This window comes from Rhipicephalus microplus, chromosome 2 (genome assembly GCF_043290135.1).
Source record: "Rhipicephalus microplus isolate Deutch F79 chromosome 2, USDA_Rmic, whole genome shotgun sequence".
NCBI lineage: Eukaryota > Metazoa > Arthropoda > Arachnida > Ixodida > Ixodidae > Rhipicephalus > Rhipicephalus microplus.
The window spans coordinates 131,147,379-131,168,286 of record NC_134701.1 but is presented as its reverse complement, the minus strand read 5'-3'; the positions used below and the strand labels follow the sequence as shown (position 1 = coordinate 131,168,286).

Sequence of the window (20,908 nt, the reverse complement as noted above, 5' to 3'; positions counted from 1 at the left end):
ACTTTACGGTAGAGCCAAAGGTACTGACTGACTGAGTACTTTAATGACTGTTTTGACACGGACACCCTTCCACCTTCGTGGAAAGATGCCAGAGTCATATTTACACCGAAACCGAACAAAGCTCCCTTGGTAGAAAATCTGAGGCCCATTTCCTTAACATCGTGTCTCGGAAAGACTATGGAACATGTTGTGCTTGCACGCCTCCAGAGACACGTGGAGGATAATGGACTACTGCCTCCATAAATGATTCGTTTTAGGGCCTCACTTTCAGCGCAAGATGCGATGCTTCGCCTTCAACACGACATCATAACTCCTAACCAGAGCGAGGATACTCAGGCAATCCTTGTTCTGGACATACATGGAGCATTCAATAATGTAGCCCACTCAGCTATATATGCTGGCCTCAACTGCATTTCTTGTGGTGCTAAAATGTACTCTTACATCAAAAGCTTCCTCACAGACCGCACAGCAACATTTACATTAGGACCACAACATTCCTCGCCCTATACACTAGGCAGCTTCGGAACACCTCAAGGGTCAGTGCTCTCTCTAATCCTTTTTAACCTGGCTATGCTACCAATACCCAACGCTCTTCAACGTATCCCTGACTTGAACTTCTCCATCTATGCCAATGATATCACCTTATGGGTGAAAGCAGGATCAGATAGACACATTCAAGACACCCTACAAACAGCTGTAGATATAATAACAGCACTAACATCTCAGATGAATCCCTATTGTACCCCGAGTAAATCAGAATTACTCCTTCTACCAGCTCATTGTCGGAACAAACACGTTCCAATGATCGAAGTTCACATAAATGAGTGCCTCATTTCTAGAGTATCACGCATTCGTGTGCTAGGTTTATTTATCCAAAACAACCGACTTAATACGCACACACTCGAAGCTTTACGCAATACCGTTGAAAACACCCTAAGAATGATAGGAAGAATCTCAGGGGAAAATGAAGGGCTCCGAGAGTCAGAGCTACTTCGTATAATACAAGCTTTTGTGATTAGTTAAATCACATATACCCTCCCTTACCTTCACCTTAAATTAGCAGAGGAGGAATCGGTCAACACCCCCCTCCGCAGAGTTTACAAATACGCGCTAGGCATTGAAATCAATACCTCTAACGCACTACTCCACCAGACAGGAGTCATAAATACCCTATGTGAAATCCCTGAAGCCCATTTAACAGCTCAATATGCAAGGCTCGCGACCACTAGCGCAGGTCGCCACATTTAATCGTCTACCCAAATTAACTTCACCTCACTCACCAACGCTAAATACAACATTCCCCAAAACATACGCAAACAATTACTCATATCGCCCCTTCCTAAAAATATGCATCCAACATATCACACTATAAGCGTAGAATCCAAAGAGCAAAAGCTCTTCAGAAAAAATTGCATGGAGCCAATGACGTGCTCTATGTCGATGCGGCAGAATACCCATCCTCTTCATCCTATGCCCTCTCTGCTGTCGACTATAACAGCAAGGCGCTCACAACAGCATCCGTCACTGTCAACTCTTCGGAGGAGGCAGAGGAGGCTGCCATCGCTTTAGGTCTATTCATCACCAATATCACTATGATTTCAAGCGACTCCAAAACTGCCATAAGCAACTTCAGCGCAGGTCGCATCTCATCAACTGCCCTTTCAATTCTTAAGAAACATCCTCCCACGCAAGACGTTGCTCTCATATGAACGCCCGCGCATGCGGGGTTGAGTGGCAATGAGGCGGCTCATACCTGTGCTCGAGGAATGACCGGCCGAGCGCAGGCCTCTGATGGCGCCTTAGACCACGCGGCCTTTTTCAGCGCGAGAGATCGTCTTTTGACCTTCCACGATATAACAAATCACTACTGCCTACAGCGCACTATATACCCCACCTTACATCATGGAGCTTCGCGCTACCATGAAATACTATGGCGCCAGTTACAGACCCGTACGTTTCCTACCCCATCTTTTCGCCATCTTATAGACCCTGCGATATACCCCTCCCCTTTGTGCATTTTCTGTCAACAAAGAGCTAACCTAGACCATATCATGTGGGGGGGTACTCGAAACTGACCACCTAATTTTCTACACATTAATAGTAAGGAGCAGTGGGAGGCTGCTATGTGCAGCTCGGCGCCCAAGGTCCGGGACCAGATCTTGGATTGGGCCAAGAGGGTAGCGGAGACCTACGCTGGGTAGGCTCCTCTGACACTCCACCACCGCACCTTTCCCTCTTGGGATAGTTTTTCTCTTCCTCCTCCAAGCAGATAACTGAGGATGCTTACTGTGATAAAACTTTTCGTCAGCGATAAGTCATACCAGCACATTTGTTGGTGATTGCTGCCCTGCCTTCACTTTTTCTCGATGATTTTACGTAATGTCATCGCAGCAACCGCGCAAAAGTTGAAATAACTGATTGGCCGATCTCCACACTTGTCAACATGACGAAAAACCGTTCACAGCACATTGTGGTGTCTGCAAGTTCAGCGGAGCCGTAAAATTTACTGGCTTTTATCAAGAATCCAACCAATTTTCATCAAGAATCCAACCAATTTTCCACAAGATCCAACCAGAAATAAAAAAAGCTGGTTTCCATTGGCACGACCCCCCTTAAAGCAAAATCCTTTCTAGCATAATTTTAATAAAAATTATTGTATGTCAAACATTCATGAGTGAAATTCCAGCCTGACATTGACTCATTCCCCAAAGTGCATACACAAATAGTACTAAGCATGAAAAAGGAACAGATGCTAAACTTGCAATGCATAGAAATATTTAGAAGCATGCTATTGACAAATCAAGTGAAAGTCCTAGGAGTGTAGCAGCAAATAAGAGGACAATGAAATACAGTCATAATGAGAATGAAAGTAATGAAGTACTCACCACCACATCCATCTTGGTGAGGGCGAATAGCTGGTGGTCCACCTGCAGGGACCACAGGATGTTGTCTCCGTCGTCAACCAGCATTAGCGTGCCTGTAACGGTAGGTACTTGAGGGTAATTTGGAAGCCACAGGGCTCACCGGTAACAATAACAATTGGTTTACGTCCCAAAACCATGATATCAATAGGAAAAATGCCACAGTGGAGGCATCTGGAAATTGAAACAACCCGGGATGCTTCAACATAAACCTGAATTCAAGTACACAGCTATAATGCCGGCTTCAAAGATATGAGTACAGTCTAACCCCGCTACAACGAAACTGATGGGGCACGGAAAAATTTCATTAAAGCAAAAACTTTGTTGTAGTGAAATCGAAAAAATATAGCTCATTTGAGCCAGCAGAACAAAAGAACGTTTATTCTCAAAATTCAAAAAATGTCCGCTGCTTCCTATTCTTTCCCTGCAGCATCACGACGTGATTCTCACCTATGCATAGCGAGGCCATGGTGAAAAGCACGCTGAAACAACGCCTTAAACGGCTTTCGTGAACGAACCAAATTAACACGTTAACACCAGCAGCTGTCCGCCGTCAAAATTATCCAACAACGCCAATATGAAAGCAGGGTATCGTAGAGTGACGACTTTTGCATTATTCTATGCCATTCTAATCATCCATCACTCGCGGCTAGCTGATTTTGTTGATAATGCGGATGAACAGCCGCTCTGATTAGTTACCACACTGGCCAAGCGCGAACATAATGATAAGCATCAGAATCGGAAAAGGCATCGTTCCGTGGTTGCGTTCAGCAGCTTCGTGACTGATACCATGAACTGAGCGACTGAGCTACAGGTTCGGATTGTCTGCGGGTCAAAAGCAAGCCAGTGGGAAAAGCAGGACAGTCTCATTGCCATTGCTATACAGCAATGCCGGCACCCGTGCTGAACAGCGGCAGGTTCTGGTGGTGCCAACGCGTGTTTTAGACTTCGTTGACGCATTTTCAGGCTCTGAAAATGCATTGAAGTGTTAATTATTGGGTTTACTGCATAGAAATATATATCTGAGCCTGGAATTGCATCGTAAAATTTCGTTGAAGCAGGACGATCGAAGAAAAAGTGTTCGCTGTGGCGACAATATTTATGCATTGACTCCTATGGACTGCTCACGGGGAATCGCCAATTTTTCGTTGTAACAAAAATTTCGTTGAAGCGGCGCTCGTTGAAGCACAGTACGACTGTAGTACACTAAACTTCATTTACAGCCATAACAACCTGAGAGGACCAGGGAAATATGTTCCAGTAACAAGGAGTTCCATTTAATGAGAAATGAACAGTGTTTCAATTAAAGTATCGTTTTGATCTGCTTGCCACTCTGCATGTGACCTTCCAATTTGTTTCTATCGCGCCCATTTCTGCGCCTTTGCAGAAAAGCTGCGACTTTTTTTTTTTCTACCATCGTGCACACCTCTGTGCAAGTTTTTGTTTGAAAATGTCGAGTATTAGCAGCGTAACAGTAAATCAAAGATGCGTTGGCACCTCCATATTAGTCAATGCAAAATACATGAATTTCTCAATATCTTGAAAAGTACTTGTTGCACAAAAAATTAATTGCATATTAGAAATCAGCATGTCAAAATACATAATGGATGGAAGCTTTATCAAAATTCACACATAAAAAAAGCCACAGCTTTGCCGCATTGGTGAAGCAATGAATGCGATAGCAACAAATTGGATGGCCACGCACAGAATGGCGAGCAGATTTAAACGTGCCCCACGTTTCTCACGCACAAATGACGCATGAACGTACACACAGGTACAGATGAATGCGAATAAGCATATAATTTGTTACTTCTGTGTGATTGAAAAGCACGCCCTTTTCGCAAACGGAGGCTGTGCAACGATTGCAGTGACCATTGTGCGCCCCGTAATCATTACAGTGCAAGCAAGGTTCCCTCTACCGGGAGATAAGGGGCGCGAGAGAGATCGTCTACTCGCCTCCTCTCCACGGGCCAAAGTACGTGTGAGAGATGAGAGCCACCACGCGCTCATTGCGCCATCTTGTTGATAATGCTAAAAACACAATAGTTCCCCCCTTCTCCCGAGATTCTCGCCAACAGCAGTAAGTGGTAGATATAAATAGTTTGCGGTTTGAACGTTCAAGAAGGTGCCTCTCGGAGGCTCAGTTTTTAATGCCCCGCATTCACCACGCGGAGGTCCCACGTTCGATTCTGCGAGCCGGAGCCTTTTTCTTGATTATTTTCTTTGCTGCGTTTTCATATATATAGATACGTATACATATACGATGAGTGACACCGACGCCTATGTCAACCTCGGCGCAAATTCCAGCCGAGAGTGTCCATATAGTTGCTATCGCAATAATAAAAAAATTATTTCAAGTGGGGTGTCTCCCCTTAAGACGAGCAAGTGTTGAGACAACCAAAATTAAAGAAGGATTACGTGAGACACTATGGTGACATTACTGCACATTACAGTACTGTCACAACAATATGTTCCCTTGAACTATGAATCGAGTGGTTTGAATAAAAAATGTTTGGGTTTAAAATGAATGATCCCTTTTGGTCCACCTAATATGCAATGTGGTATTCTGTGAGAACACTTGCATCTATAGCAAAGTAGAGCTGTCTACGATGACTCATGCTCACCATGCTTCTTAGGGGACAAATGTTATAATATGTTCACTATTCACACTTCACCACACAGCTCCTCCTTATGAACAGTGCCCAACTCAAGTAAAAGTGTTTGCTTCTCACATTCAAGAAAATTGAAAAAACTAACCGACTTTTCCCATTTTCCCCAAGAACATGCCCATGCGGCTGAGCATGCAGAGTGCCCTGGTTCGCACTGGCTGGGGATAATTGTACAGTCGACTGCAATATTAAAACAAGATTTGTTTGACTCATGGTCATCACTCATTAACTCATGGTCATCACTTTCATGGCTGTATTTTTTTTTGCAGTTACATACTCAGTGGTAGGAATGCCTTCCAGCATTTGGGAGCGTCCATTGGAGCAGGCAAAATCTGCTTTTGGAGCCCGCGTGGGCTTTCCACGACACGCATAGACGGAAAAAATTTTGCCTTGACTTAGTTTTTTGTTCCCTCAGTTAACATAAGCATTTATACAGAAGCAGCAAGCCCACAAATTAAGCACAAAAAAATAAACAGAAGTATCAATATTTACAGAAGCAGCAACACAATATGGTGATGGGTATTGCACCAACAAGCTGGCTACAGCATGTAGTGCATAGCAGTGCGTGCGCACACAGGCACGTTCAAAGCTCGTTACAGTAAAACTTTGTTAATACATACATACATGCCAAATGAATGAATAACTTTATCCTTTGTTAAAGCAAACAGGGCAATAGCAAAGAGTGTGGTGGGGAGCAACTACTTGAACTAGTCCTCCTCTACCCTCTAAGCCCACCCCAGGATGGCCTCTTGAATGTCGGGCCTCGACCTGCGCAAGGCAGCCTCCTACTGCTCCTTACTAGAAATTAGGCATTTCAGGAAAAGGGGAAGAGGGTGCTTAGGGCAGTGTCACATGATGTGGTTCAATTTGGCTGTGGAAAAGGCGCAGAATTTACAAGAATGGGAAGGGTAACAGGACGGATGAATGAGGTGTAGAAGGTAAGAGGAAGGAAAGGTGAGAGTCTGCAGCTGTCGCCACAAAATTTTGCACCTGCGTGAAGATTTGCGCGTGAGTAGTGGGAAGGTTAAGCGCTCTAATCGGTTGTGGGTGCAAATGTCATGGAATGAAATAAGGCGATCCCGCGCTGTAAACTGCACCTGCTCCGTAGTGAGTTGCTACACATCAGACACGTGTGCCCGGACTGTGAATCCACGGGCACTCGCGACTAAACGGTGTATGCAATAACTACAAAGCGCATAAGCGTGCGCAGGCATCCCAATCAGGGGGGAGAGGGGGGGGGCAAATGTTTGTTGCAGAACCCCCCCCACCACCATGTCAATGTATGGGGCTGACTTCGTGTCCCCCTCACTATCATGTGAGCATGAAGCTGGCTTTGCAGCCCCCCCTCTCTCTCTCTCATCCTTGCCCCCCCCCCCCCCTGTGCACACGCCTATGACCAAGTACCAAATTTCAATTCTTTATGTGCGCAATCACCGCTAAAGAAGGAATAAATACAGTGCCCACAGCAGTTATTGCCTGAGGTGCCCAATCGAAGTTACTTTTTTACAGCGAAAGCTGTTATGAGATCACTTTTTGGGTCACGCGCAGTTGTTCGCCACTGCCGCCGCCGGTGTCCGTAACCACATCGCGCGAAAATTAAAAAAAAAAACCTTGCACCAATGACACAGTGGCGCTTGAACCCGGGTCCGTTGAGTGCTAGCCCAATATTCTACCACTGTGTTACGCCGGCGCTTGTAACTTGTCAAACTTGCCTTAGGCAGGCATGACCTAGCACCAATGGCACAGTAAGGCTCGAACCCATGTCTGCTGGGTGCCAGCCCAGTATTCTACCACTGAGCAACCACCGATGCTTGTGACTTGTTGTCAAACTTGCCTTAGGCAGGCTTGATGCCAGGAGAGCAATCACAATAATACGACTTATAAAGTGTTTTACAACAGCGAAAGAACAACCACTCGTCGCACTATGCGAATAGCATAACAAGTGGGCCGTCCAATGCTCCAAACCATTGCAAAAGCTTGTTCTTGTTCCCCTATTAACTGTGGCGCATACCCTCTTCAGGCATAATTCGTCATCGTTGTCAGCCACTGCATGGACAATTGGCACAAAATTCCTTGCAAATGTTTAGCAGATACCACACTTCTCAGAAGAATGACGAGAAATAGCATAGCTAATGTCGGCCTACTACCCAAAATTTTATTATTAATGCCCTATAGTGGGTACCAAGCAAGTGTGCTTGCAGTAGCTACCCAATAAGGCCGCTCTTCTAGCTTTTGCTGTGACTTTGCTGCGCCTACCGCGCAGGTCTGACCATTTTTTTTTTCTTTTTGCCAATGTTTGGGAAAGATTGGCACTCTCACACAACCGTCCACATGCGGTGGCGATACCGAAAAGCATTTCAAAACTACTGTGGATTCTAGGATACGCTGCCAACGCAGCGCCTGGCATAGCGACAAAATGTACATAATGGGCGGTCCGTGATAAATGTGTACCGAGATATGCTAGTTTTTGAGAACTGACAGTTTTTTTTTAACTTGGTACAGTCGCAGGGAGCCGATCATGCACTGGCTAGTTGCGTGCAGCACTTTGTTCACTTGGCGTACACACCCTGTCGAGCCGCTTGCACCCACTTCGCTGCAGACCCTGCACAGATGCGGCGAGAAGCCTTTGCATTAACGTGACGATGCGAACTTTCTGCAAGCGATGCTTTAGTGATCCTGCCAGCGGACAGAGGTGCATGAAAGGATGTGCTATGCTTGCTGCCTCGATACTTGCGATCCACAACGCTGAATTCCGCAATAGCGAGCTGTGCACGCTCAAAACGTTCTCGCACAACGATTGCGGCGATAGCGATTGGCGCCTGAGCGCTCTCAGGTAGTCGCCAGTTATTAAAAGTGTGCAGTAGGCTTTAAGTGGCGTTACACCACACACGTAGGCTTTTTGTTGACAATAAGCCATACTGTTTGTCGCCATTGTTCGTCGCCATTGGTTACCAGACAAGGCACCACAGCAATAATGCAGAATTCAGAATAACTTATCGGCAGATTTTGTGCTTTTGCAGCAGCGCAAGTGTACGAAAATGCAAACCATACGTACACATGCAGCAGTGCCAGGGTACAAGATGACGACCATCACGTAATATCCACTCATGATGCGTACTGTCAACATTACTTTTGGTTCCCCAACCACCTTGTGGTGCAGCGATGGCGCAAATTAGAAAAAAAACCTTTTGGAGCAGTATGGCGCAGCAATTTCCAGCTAATGCAAGTTGGCACAATTGGCACAGGTTTCCAACCACTGCATACTTTGGCGAAACTGGCTTTAGAGCCCTGCTGAGTACCAGTTTGTAGTTTACACTGAAGTTTCTTGCCGATTTGTAGCACAAAAGCGTGTCCTTACGGGTTCAATTTCTGTCAAGATTTCCTAGCATCCAAATTATACGACGTTTTTTGACAGTGTCGAAAAGGCTGTATTATGATCAGGTTTGCACTATATATATATCCCATTGAACAATGCTCGACTCATGCCATGCCAACAAAACTGCAGTAGGCCTGTTTACTATTCACAGTACTTAGTTAAATTAGGTTTTTGTGCCATTCGAACACCAAACAGAAGAACCGTAATCGACCTTTACTGACCGTCCAACGTGGCCAGAGCCATGAGGGAGCTGACCGGCTCCCCGGCACGGGTGGTGCCCAGGATGCTGCCCGCAATGACCGACGACACATTGGGATTGCGCATGTGGGACAAGCCCAGCTTGTGGTGCTGCGGACTCACTGACATCAGCAGGGCACTGTCTTCGGCTGCCACTCCATTACTGCAGGAAGAGCGAAAATACCAAGAACCTCTGCAAATGTATGCAAGCTTTAGCAAGCTGGATCTTCCTAGTGAGATTTTACTGTGCCGCCCTCGCAACAGAGCCTCACAAAAAACAATGATATTATGCAGCTCGATATTTAACGTCACAGAGTGCCTGGCCAGTGTTGTGCAACAATAAAAAGTGAATCGCGAGACATAGATGCAAAATGGTTGAGAACAGACTTTGAACAGTCACTAAAAAAAGCTGTTAAAGCTGTCACTGTCCAAAAAAAAATACACATAAAACGACTAGTGAGATGCAATATTCCTGTATTCATCAATGTTTGAGCATGAGGAATGAGCTCAAATCTTCCCAATGCTACGACAAGGGACCAGTCTCGGAAACTTAATGAAACCATTCCATGTGATACTAAACAGGATTGCATGAGTGGGCTGTGCTTAAGATTTACCGAACAGACAAGTTGCTGAACTGAAGTTGATTTAACTGAACAACAGCTGCTATCATGTTCAAGTATTGCATGCAGACTTCAATAAAATTGCCCTATCGAGCAAAGTTTATGCACAGTGAACTATTGTTAGACCCATTCAACCGGAACACAGACTGTCACCCAAAAGACTAGGTACTATAATTCATGAAAATGCCTATGACTTATTCAGTACAAACTTCTTTCTGTCTGACGGCAGTTTTACCACTTCATCTTAGAGTTCCTATTAGGTGCCTCAGTTCCCTTCATCCTGGTGGCAAGATTTGGTAACACTGAATTAGTGGGTTGAAGCTAACTTTGAGGCCTAAACTTAAGTAAATGCTCTTGTTTTGCATGTGAAAATTCCAATAGGATTATGAAACACGCTGTAGAACATGTACAACTATGCATTACAGTAAGGTAGACAGTTGGGAGAGTAGGAAACCATGCATGCTCAAAAAGACAGCGCGGAACGACAAAGACACAAGAGGAGGATGACACCGGACAAGCGTTTTCTAACAATTCATGTTTACTGAAACAAGACTGAAAACACAAAAAACAACACCTTATGTGTGCAAGAATGTCAGGTCGCACAAAACAAATTGCTAAGCATACATACCTCGCAATCTAGCAAACCAAAGAAAAGTTCAGACACGCAATAATTACTCAACGTTTTGAGGTAGAACGCATTCACAAGTTCATGCGCTCCTTAGCTTGTGCTTCCACATGATTTTGTTATTAAAACAGTTATTTCAATAAAGTTTCAATGAACTTCAGTCAGACAGCACTCGTCCTGTATCCTTCTCGTTTTGTGTCTCCGTCGTGTTAGCACTGGCTTTCCAAGTAACTCTGGATCAATATTGACTGTCTGTAGCAGTTTAGCATCCACCCAAGTTTAAGTACACAGCTGTTTCTGCATTTTTTTCTCCCTTCATGCACAGCCGCTATGCCCAGCAATCGTGCACACATCTTCGAGCTTAGCTGTGCGCCCTTCAGCCACTAAGCCAATAGGGCAAGCTGACAAACAATAAACTAACAAATATTGATGTTTGATTATGCTCAAGATTTTGTTACTGAAATTCATATTTCAATGATACAAATTTCAAGGGAGCATGCAAAATACTCTTATCATTCAGATTTTGTATGAAACAAAAACAATTTAACCCCTTAACTGCTTTTTTTTTTATTCCTGGTGAAGAAAGGCGCCTATTTTTTATATTACTGATTTCAGTTCTGATTGTACTAAGAAGTATCTAGTCAATGCTGAAAAAATATGTTCACCACATATTTATTATATACCACATATTTATTATATACCACATATTTATTATATATTTATACCACATATATTTATGTTCACCACATAAATATGTTCACCACATATTCGACACATTCGGAACGAAGTTTATTTCTGAACAATTCATTGAAAACTAAATACCTGCTGCTAATAAAATCAAAAACTTTACAAACAGAGCAGTTATACTCTTAACTTGGGTAGGCTAGGCACCCTGTGGATATTTCACTCTGGAAGCTTCGGAGCTGTGTGAAAATTTTCAAAGTGCTGAACAACTCAAAGTGCCTTTCACTGGCTAGCACTCTCAATGTTCACGTCCGAGCTGTCATCATCATCACCAGAGGAGCAATTCATTCAGTAAAACTTGCAGCTGGGCGAGTTGGTTCATATTTCAAGGTAAAGTGGTATGTGCAAATGAAGACAAGGACTCAGGAGAGATGCGACAGGGACAAGCGAAAGCTTACAAGTAATGTCAGTTGCAAGTTTGAGCTTGTTCCTGTCCTATCTTTTTTGTCTCCTTGTCTTTATTCGCGCACACTAGTTTATCTCATTCACCGTGATCGCTGTCTTCACTTCCGGACCCAAGATAAGTATCTGAACTAAATTATCATCACTCAAAGAAAATGACGAAAACAAAAAGCTTCTTTTCCATGATTGACCCAGCCATGCATAGGTCACCGCCCCCACACGCTGTCTTTCCATACAAAGACTGCACTCCTGCCGTAAGAGAAAACTAAATTCGCGAGCAAATGCTGCCATCTAGTAGATGACCATAAATGCGCGCTTCTCCGCTTGAACACTAGAGGGGAGTATGTGCATATTACACTAAGACGAGTTCTACTCATTGAACGCAGTTTGGCGACAGTATGGGTCCAAAGCGGTTAAAGAGTTAAAACTGATCATGAAGATGAAGGAGAACTGCATTGGCAACTATTACTTGCTGAAAAAAGTCCATGATGTTCTTTAGAACTTTCCCGCCTTGACCATCTCTCAATGTGGGTGGGCATGGGATGGCAGCAGCGACAATGGTCGCTAAAAACCACTTCTGTCTTTTCACCCAGTTGGCCCTCGTCATCGGAACGTGCATCCCTGTCTGCGTGGATAGTGCCGCGCATGTACCCAAGTCTGGCACATGCCCTCTTCCGGAGGCTTGCAGCGATATCAGCGCTGATTTCCTGGGACCCCCTCACCCACTGTGTGATGCGACACCGGAGCGTTGAGGAAGGCCGCAACGACATCGACAGCGGTGGACTACATAAGCTCGTCCTTGAAGCATCACCCATTGCTGCTATTCCCATGCGCACACGTTTTAATGGTTACTGCTGATGAATGTGTTCATGTTGTGAAATTGCTTTTGTTAGGAGGTGACGTTGAACTGAATCCTGGTCCCCCAAAGTCAGACCCCAAAATACAGGATAATGCAGTCCTATTAGCTATAGGTCGCCTAACGGAGCACCTCGATGAGCGGCACGACAATCTCCTAGCAACCATTGAAGTAGTCAAAAATAACCAAAAAGTTCTTGATAACAAAGTGTCCGACCTTACAACACAATAAGCAAATCTTGAAGAAAAGGTGAACGCTTTTGAAAACGTATCCGAGGGATCGCGTTTGGATTGTTGAGTATGGATTGCGTCAGCGGTTCGTAGCGAGAATGCTGCTCTTCGCGCACGACTTGACGACTACGAAGACCGATCGCGACGAGACAACTTAATCTTCCACGGAATTACTGATGCTGCAGTAGAAACATGGTCAGACACAGAAGAAAAGGTTAAGGCAATTCTTTCAAGTTCTTTCGAAATGCAGCTTTCAGATGACACGATATCTCAAGTCCACCGACTAGGAGTATTTGTACTAAACAAGTGCCGCCCTGTTGTCAACGGTTTGCGTCATTCAAAGTTAGAGATAACATCTTTTCCCAAAAAGCAAAGTTGCGCGGTACGATCATTAACATTAACAAAGATTTCTGTAAGGCCACACGGACAGCCAGGAAAAAACTAACTGATTTCGGTAAAGCCAGCGGTCAAGCGTATTCAGTAAAATACAACAAGGTTGTTATTAACAAGAAAAGTTACGTGTACTGCCCAGTCACTGATCGTGTCTTGTCTGTAGTTCCAGTTGACGATAACAACGAAAACGACACTAACCTAAGTCCTCCTAGCTCGTCGGTCCAAGCGTCTTCTTGGCAAAAAACAAATTCACGATGTGGTACTGTCAAACACAAATGTTCCTTTCTGCTTAGTAATGTGAGAAGTGTAATGGGCAAGCGAGACGCCCTATCATCTCTGATTGACACCTGTCTTGCAGACGTTGTCGTATTGACACAGACGTGGCTTTTTGCCGAAGTAGACAGCTCCAAAATTCTAAATCGCGAAAAAAAAAATACAAGTTTTATCGATGCGATCGTGGATCGCGTTCCGGAGGCGATCCACGATGTCCTCATAGCTGTTGCAGACGATCTGGTTTAATCGCACGTAGCTCTCAACTGCTCTCTAGAATTAGTGTGCGTTAGTGTTCGCTTGCACAATAAAGACGCTCTCGTTTGTGCATGCTATCGGCCTCCTAATGTACCTGCTGGTTTTTCTTCAGATTTGTACGATGCCCTTAACATGCTTCATGTTCGGTTTCCCGCCTCGCGTATTATTCTTTCAGGCGATTTTAATTTCCCTGACATCCAGTGGAATTTGCCTTGTACCTTACCTGGCTCTAGTGATTCCGAATCCACCTCTTTTATTAATACATGATTAGAGTTTAACCTTAGCCAGTTGGTTAACTCCCCCAACCCGTATCACGTCTACTAGTTCTACCATATTACCGTAATTACTCGAATGTAACGCGCACCTTTTTTTCCACTAAGCGAGTTCATAAATCGCATGCGCGTTAGAATCGAGTACGAAAAAAAAATGATTACAGTCATTCTATTGCCATCAGCATTTCCGAAATGGCCGGCCCCTGTGTGCGTCGGCATGGCGCGTCGGCCATTTCTGCCTATGTGTTTCCCATGTGCGGCACTTCGTACGTGTGCTGAGGCGTTCGTCATCTTGTAGTGCATTAGCATCAACGGCATGGAAGGGCCTCGAGTACAAACTCGAGTACACCACAATGCCGCTTTTAAAAGAAAAGTCATCGCGTGTGCAGAAACGGACGGAAATCGGGCCGCATCGCGGTCTTTCGGAGCTCCCGAAACGTGCGTGCGGGACTGGCGGAAACAAAAGCAGAAAATTGTCAACAGCAAAGCTTCACCAAAAGGCTTCAGTGGACCACAGCGGGGTCGGTTTCCGCAAATTTAAGAGCTGCTCGGCGAATATGTGCTTGAGCAGCGAGCGCACAGTGGCCAGTGACGACAGAACTGCTCCAAGTGCGGGCTATGCAGTTAGCCTTAGAAAAAGAGCTAATGCGGATCTAGTTTAAAGCAAGCAAGTGCTGGCTAACTAACTTTATGAAGAGGAAATGCTTTTCCCTCCGAAGGCGAACGGGCATATGCGAAAAGTTTCCGGAGGAGTACGATGAAAAGCTTCACAGTTTTCAGAGGTTCGTCCTAAACTTGCAGCACAACAACGACTACCTGCTTGGGCAAATCGGGAATGCCGATCAGACGCCTCTTTACTTCGACATGCCTGGCACCACAACCGTCGAAAAGAAGGGGGCGAAGCAAGTTCGCGTGCTGACATCAGTCCACGGTAAAACTACAGTGACGGCAATGCTCTGTTACACGTCAGATGGGCACAAGCTTCCCCCGTACCTCATATTTAAATGGAAGACGCTCCCAAAAGGAGTCGTTTTTTCGAGTGGTGTGATCATGCGGGCCAACGAGAAAAATGGGTGCGCGTTGCAATCGATGTCTTACTTTTTTTTTTTTGTTGTTGTGGAAACTGGGTGCGCGTTACAATCGAGGGCGCGGTAGAATCGAGTAAATACAGTAGACTTGGTGTTCACAAATAACTCTGACCTCATCCAGTTTCTGTCAGTCGTGCCAGGTCTCAGCGATCACTCTGCCATTCACTTTCTCGTACCGAACACGCCGTCAAAAATTAGTAAGCTACGATTACGGGAGAGCTGACTACACGTTAATTAATGCTGAATTGAAGACATTTTCACACGAATTTTTTTTTCTAGCTTTTCTGAACACTAGGTAAACGAAAACTGGCTACGTTTCAGAGCTAAAATCAAAGAACTCACCGACCGCTTCATACCGCGCCGTAAAATAACCGATAACAATCGGTCTGCTTGGTTCACGCCTACTTTAAAGCGGCTACTTAATAAAAAAAAGCGCATCTTTCGAAGTGCAAAGCTCTTGGGCAACATCAAAAGATGGGATGATTATTGTAGTGTAGCCGACGAGTACGCACGCGCACTCTCACTTGCAAAGCACTCATATTTTGAACAAACGTTGCCTTCTTTATTAGTAGCTAATCCTCACAGATTTTGGCAGATAATCGGTAGAAATAACAAAAAACAAATCGACCTAGTTTTAGGGAGTGAATCATTTATTCCAAGAGAAAATTGTTGCCTAGCTCTTAACAGTGTATTCGCGTCATCATTTGTAAACGTGGCGCCTACCACTGTTCCTAACTTTACAAATGTTGTTTTCAAAGATACGCCAGCAGAAACAACATGAGCGGATGCAACAGCAGCGGCGGCTACAGATTCAGCCAGCAGAGCAAAAGCGAGACATATTAGGGCATTGCTGCAATTTTTTCTACTTCCAGTGTTCTCAACAATTGTAATCCATACCAGGCTATCGATGATTGTGTCCTTGTCAAGGCCATGAGCTTTGACGTGCTGCACGGGTAGTTCGCGATATCGCTGACGCAATCCACCGCGGACACCTTTGCCGCCATGTTGAATTCGCAGATGATTGCTTACATCACCTGGTTTGAGAGCTAGAGCAGCCGGTGAAGCCAAAACCGTGAAGAAAAAAGACGATCTGCTATCGCGTGGCCGGAAAATTGGTCTCAGACAGACTTTTTCACGTCGACCTTGTGGCGTGTTTTTCTGGCCACTAAGGCAAAAAAAAATTCTGGCGAGTTTTGTTGCATTCACTCCTTTCCAGGGAAAGAGTGATCAGGCCTTCTTTGCACAGACAAGCTGTGCTGCGCCGCTGGCATGCAGCGGTCTATGGCACATTCATATCATCAGCGGTGGCTGGGGAAACCGTTTGTACAACACCTAACCATGGCGTATTTTATATATTGTCAATTTAAAACAACTTTAAAATTCACAGCATCGCAAAATTCACATCTACTGTAATCAAATCAGCGAGATTCTACTGCATTATATATGGCCAATAAGATTAGGGCAAGAGCTTGCCTTGCAGCAGTTTCACCAGGACTGCTCTCATGGGGTTGACAAGCCTTAGATGAGCCAAAGTCGAGCTTGATGTAGGTGCCACCAGGCTGCGCAACCAGAATGGCCAGGCCCCCTTCAGGTGTATTGTTGAGCGAGATGTTGCCTACCTGCATGCATGGGACTTTTCTCTAGTGGCAATCTCACTCAGCAGCACTGAGGTAAAACCTTGTTAATACACACACATTCTAAACATACAGCTGAAACTCCATTTAACTAAGTAATGAACATGCTGAAATCATTTCGCTAAATTGGAAGGTTCGTAAAATTGAGAAAAGTGTGCTTCACTGCTTTGAAATCTAAAATTTTATCACATACACCAGAAAAACTACCATGGCATTGTATCTGCCACTAACACAAGCCTGCACACGCCAAAGAGTCTGCAAGGGCAACGTGGCCATGGAACCTGCCATATTTGGCAGATGAAGGCTATGTAGATGGCCACATGAAGCTATATAGGCCTTCGATACGCAAGGAAGAGGAGTACAAGCGCAGTGGTTACAAGGGCACACCAAGCAAGAAAATTACAGGGAGACAATCAGTGATATCTATTGCATAAACCACGAATTAACGAACAATTCCTGTGGCAGCATTCATAAAGACAATAAACCGTCAATGTTCCCAGCACTACCTGGTATGCAAGAACTATCAAGTGTTGACTCCGTAGTCCCTTCAGTCAGCACAGCTTGTAGCCTCATCAGAACAAAACTAGAGTCGCGACAGGGGCATGTACATGTTTAAACGTAATAGCGTTAGAGCACATACATGAAGAAAAAGCTGTCTGTATCAAAGTTAAACAGCCAGCTATACAAAACTGAATAAATTTTAAAAATTACGTAATTAATACATTTAAAAAATGGCATGCACTACTCTTATAGGTATGTTGGTTGTTCATGGAAGAGTAACAGTTGCAATCAACAACAACACTCCTGTCAATAAACAGCGACTCAGTGACGATTTCTTCAGGACGCGCATCAAGGCCAGCAAGGCCTGGGCATTCAAGATCATGGCGTTGGCTTTCCAATGACGAGCAAGCATGTACAGCCAGTCTTTTGACTATGTAAATAAATTTCCATAGTTAAATGTGCTCGCACAATTATCATTTTTCGCCACCGCCGCGGTGGTCTAGTGGCTAAGGTACTCGGCTGCTGACCCGCAGGTCGCAGGTTCGAATCCTGGCTGCGGCGGCTGCATTTCCGATGGAGGCGGAAATGTTGTAGGCTCGTGTGCTCAGATTTGGGTGCACGTTAAAGAACCCCAGGTGGTCGAAATTTCCGGAGCCCTCCACTACGGCGTCTCTCATTATCATATGGTGGTTTTGGGACGTTAAACCCCAGAAATCAATCAATCAATCATCAATTATCATTTTTCAAGTTGTAAGCAATTACGGGAGACAAATTACGGGAGACAAAAATTTGAGACGACTTAGAATAATGTCAATATGGTAGTTTTGTCTATTTGATTTGATTGATATGTGGGGTTTAACGTCCCAAAACCAGCATATGATTATGAGAGACGCCGTAGTGGAGGGCTCAGGAAATTTGGACCACCTGGGGTTCTTTAACGTGCACCCAAATTTGAGCACACGGGCCTACAACATTCCACCTCCATCGGAAATGCAGCCGCCGCAGCCAAGATTCGTACCCGCGCATTGCGGGTCAGCAGCCGAGTACCTTAGCCACTAGACCACGGCGGGGCAGTTTTGTCTATTTAGGTCGACAACAATGAACCCCTGATTCACTTAGTGCCCGTTGAGTAACACCTTGTTAATACACCGATTCTAAATACACAGCTCCAACTCCATTTACCGAAGTGGTGACCATGCTGGAATAATTTTGCCAAGTTGGGACGTTCGCAACTAAAAAGGGATGTCCTAACCTGCCAACTTGTCTAGGAATGAAAATGTCTTCGTCAGATCTAAAAGCCTCAAAAATTAGGTCAAGTTAAATTTAACTGTGGGAAGGAAGTAACTAAGACGCAGTTGCAACAAAAACCTACCAAACGATTTCCACACAGCCCCATTTGCTAAACCCTTAAGAAGGGGCATGGCACTTAAAATACTTTGCTTTATTTCTTCACCAATTTTGGTGAAACTTAGTGAGTTCATGTATATTTGTGTGGTCTTTTGATACATGTAATTACAGGGGGTGAAACAGGGTAGATGGGTTTGGGAGCAGTCGAGGGAGCAAGTAAAAGTGCTTTGCAGGCTTGGAGCAGCCAGAAAAATGTTTTGGAGCAGGCTTGAAGCAGCCAGAACGGCCCTCTCGAGCAAGTTTAGAGTAGTAACAACATTCAGAGAAGATGTAGCCCTATTCAAAGCACTTGTGAAGCAACTTTTATTCACTTTTGGAACACTTAGCCTAATTGTGCACTTGCCACACTATTGCAATATAAATGATATGGACACTCCCAGTGGGTTTTGGCAGTTGCTGTCATGTTCTGTATAAATTAAAAATTGATAACATACCCTTGGGCATGTTTTATCTGTCGGTGAAAGCACGTGAGCAAGGGCGACGAACATGGTTGACACAGAGATCAAACGATCCGGCCCTCGAAGGGTGCATGTGATTAGATCTGATACCCCGCCCAAGAAGCCTGTAGCTTAAAAAGAGGTCCTGCCCGTCTTGGAAGAGCATGAAAACAAAAGACAGAAGGGGAGAAAAAACAGCTCTAGAGGGGTGGGTGTGGCTCGAGCAACAACTATGAACTTTGCTTCTAAGGGCGTGGTCGCGATCGCTGGCGCACACGCTATCTCGGCAGCCATCAGCGGGCGATCGCATAAACTTCTACGTCCTGCACTCTCATCACGAAGAGACTGTGCGAAAAGTATTCCTATCTTGGAAGTGGCCGTATTCTCATACACCAGCGTTTTGTTCAGTTATGTGAGATCGGATCCAACGAGTTAGCTGCCAGCCTCACTTCATACAGCATTACATTTGCTGCAATCCCATTCATTGCTTCACCCTTGTGGTACAAGTGTGACTTTTATGCACAGTCGCCTATGTATTTTTTTTTTTTACCTGAACGTGCCAGCATCAATCACAGAGTCGATAAGCACAAAGCACAGCGGCCAAATTAACCAGAATACGCGCATCCGCTCGATGAGCAATCACATGCAACAGTCTCCCGCTGTTCGAGGAACCGGACATCCCCCCTTCTTTGAGCACCCATACAGCGATCCTTTTTTTTTTCCTGTTTCTAATGCTGCCATCAAGTTAAAAAAAAGTTTCACCGGAACGGCGAAGCAATGAATGCAATAGCAACAAATCGTAAGACTGGCAGCCAACTCTTTTAGATCAGATGTCACGTAAATCTACAAAACCCTGTTGTAAGAGAATACAGTCGTGACCACGGTGTAGGAAGGAGAAGCGACTCAACGCGGCGGGCGAGCGCGACGAAACTTGGTTCGGCGCGGACGTGTGCGCACGTAGATGGCGCTGCACGAACAGGGGCCATGTACTGCGGGTCTTCAGTTGCCACGGGCATGAAACGCGCCTTGCACTGTTCCGTAGACAGCGCGTGCTTGGATTTCAGTGGCATGAATCCAGGGTCGCTTCAAACGAAAATACCGTTTCAAAAGAACCGAGGTTCTTTGGGACGTCTCGAGCTGGTATGTGAATTTTAAGGCCGAAGCGCATGCTCGCTATTTGGGACGCGACAGCGACTGTAGCTTCAACAATTCTTCGCGAAGACGCAACCACCTCTGCGAGTAATTTAAACAGAAATAGGGGCAATAAAATGTTGCGGTGCACCAGTGCTATCCACCACGGTCACGGTGACTTCGGCATACGAAGGAAATTTGAATTTCGCTGAACTCTGGCGCACACATGAATCTGATATCTACTTCAGTTTTGCGTTGTTACTTTTTTAAACATGTTGTTACAGTTACTCATGCATAATAAGCTTGTACGCACATATACATGTTTATTGCACTGTTTTACAAAAAAAATGTACCCAACAAGAAACGTTGAGGAAATCACACACACTCAAACACCAAGCCAAATACTCTGTTTAGGACGCTTGTGCAGTCACAAGTTTTGACAGTTTTCTGAGCTTGTGTGTCTTGTTCTTCTTTTCTTTTTTCTGCTTACAATACTGGCTCATCTGAAGGCCCACATAATAATGCAAGATTTTAGCAAATACTTCATCTTTGTGGGTGATGCAAGGAAATGAGAGCCAGTTGTTATCTAACATATGATCAATGGTCAGCTCGTAAGCATTCCTTTGCGTACAATTTCTTTGAAACTCTACTCCTGCTGCGCGAAGTAACACAAATACGTTAGTTGTGGGATGAATGAGCTTTCAAAGGGTCTTACAGTTTACGAGAGCTGCTTCAGGCATATGCGAGTGAGACACAGGTCTCGCAAGGCCAAGTTTGCACGTTTCGCACATTGTGCTGTTCAGCAACTTCCGGCACACAAACCCTGTAACATAGTAA

The 20,908-nt window shown here is 44.9% G+C and overlaps 1 protein-coding gene across 4 annotated transcripts in view; it reads right to left on the bottom strand.

The window, feature by feature from the left end:
- LOC119170729 (KICSTOR complex protein ITFG2) overlaps nt 1-20,908 on the bottom strand; it is a 123,827-nt gene that overhangs the window by 76,186 nt on the left and 26,733 nt on the right. For all 4 annotated transcript variants that reach the window (XM_075886808.1, XM_075886809.1, XM_075886807.1 and 1 more), the window contains exons 8-10: nt 16,435-16,580; nt 9,188-9,366; nt 2,886-2,977 (exon numbers count right to left, since the gene is read on the bottom strand). In XM_075886808.1, coding sequence (XP_075742923.1) covers nt 2,886-2,977; nt 9,188-9,366; nt 16,435-16,580 — 417 coding nt within the window. The remainder of the gene's footprint in view (nt 1-2,885; nt 2,978-9,187; nt 9,367-16,434; nt 16,581-20,908) is intronic.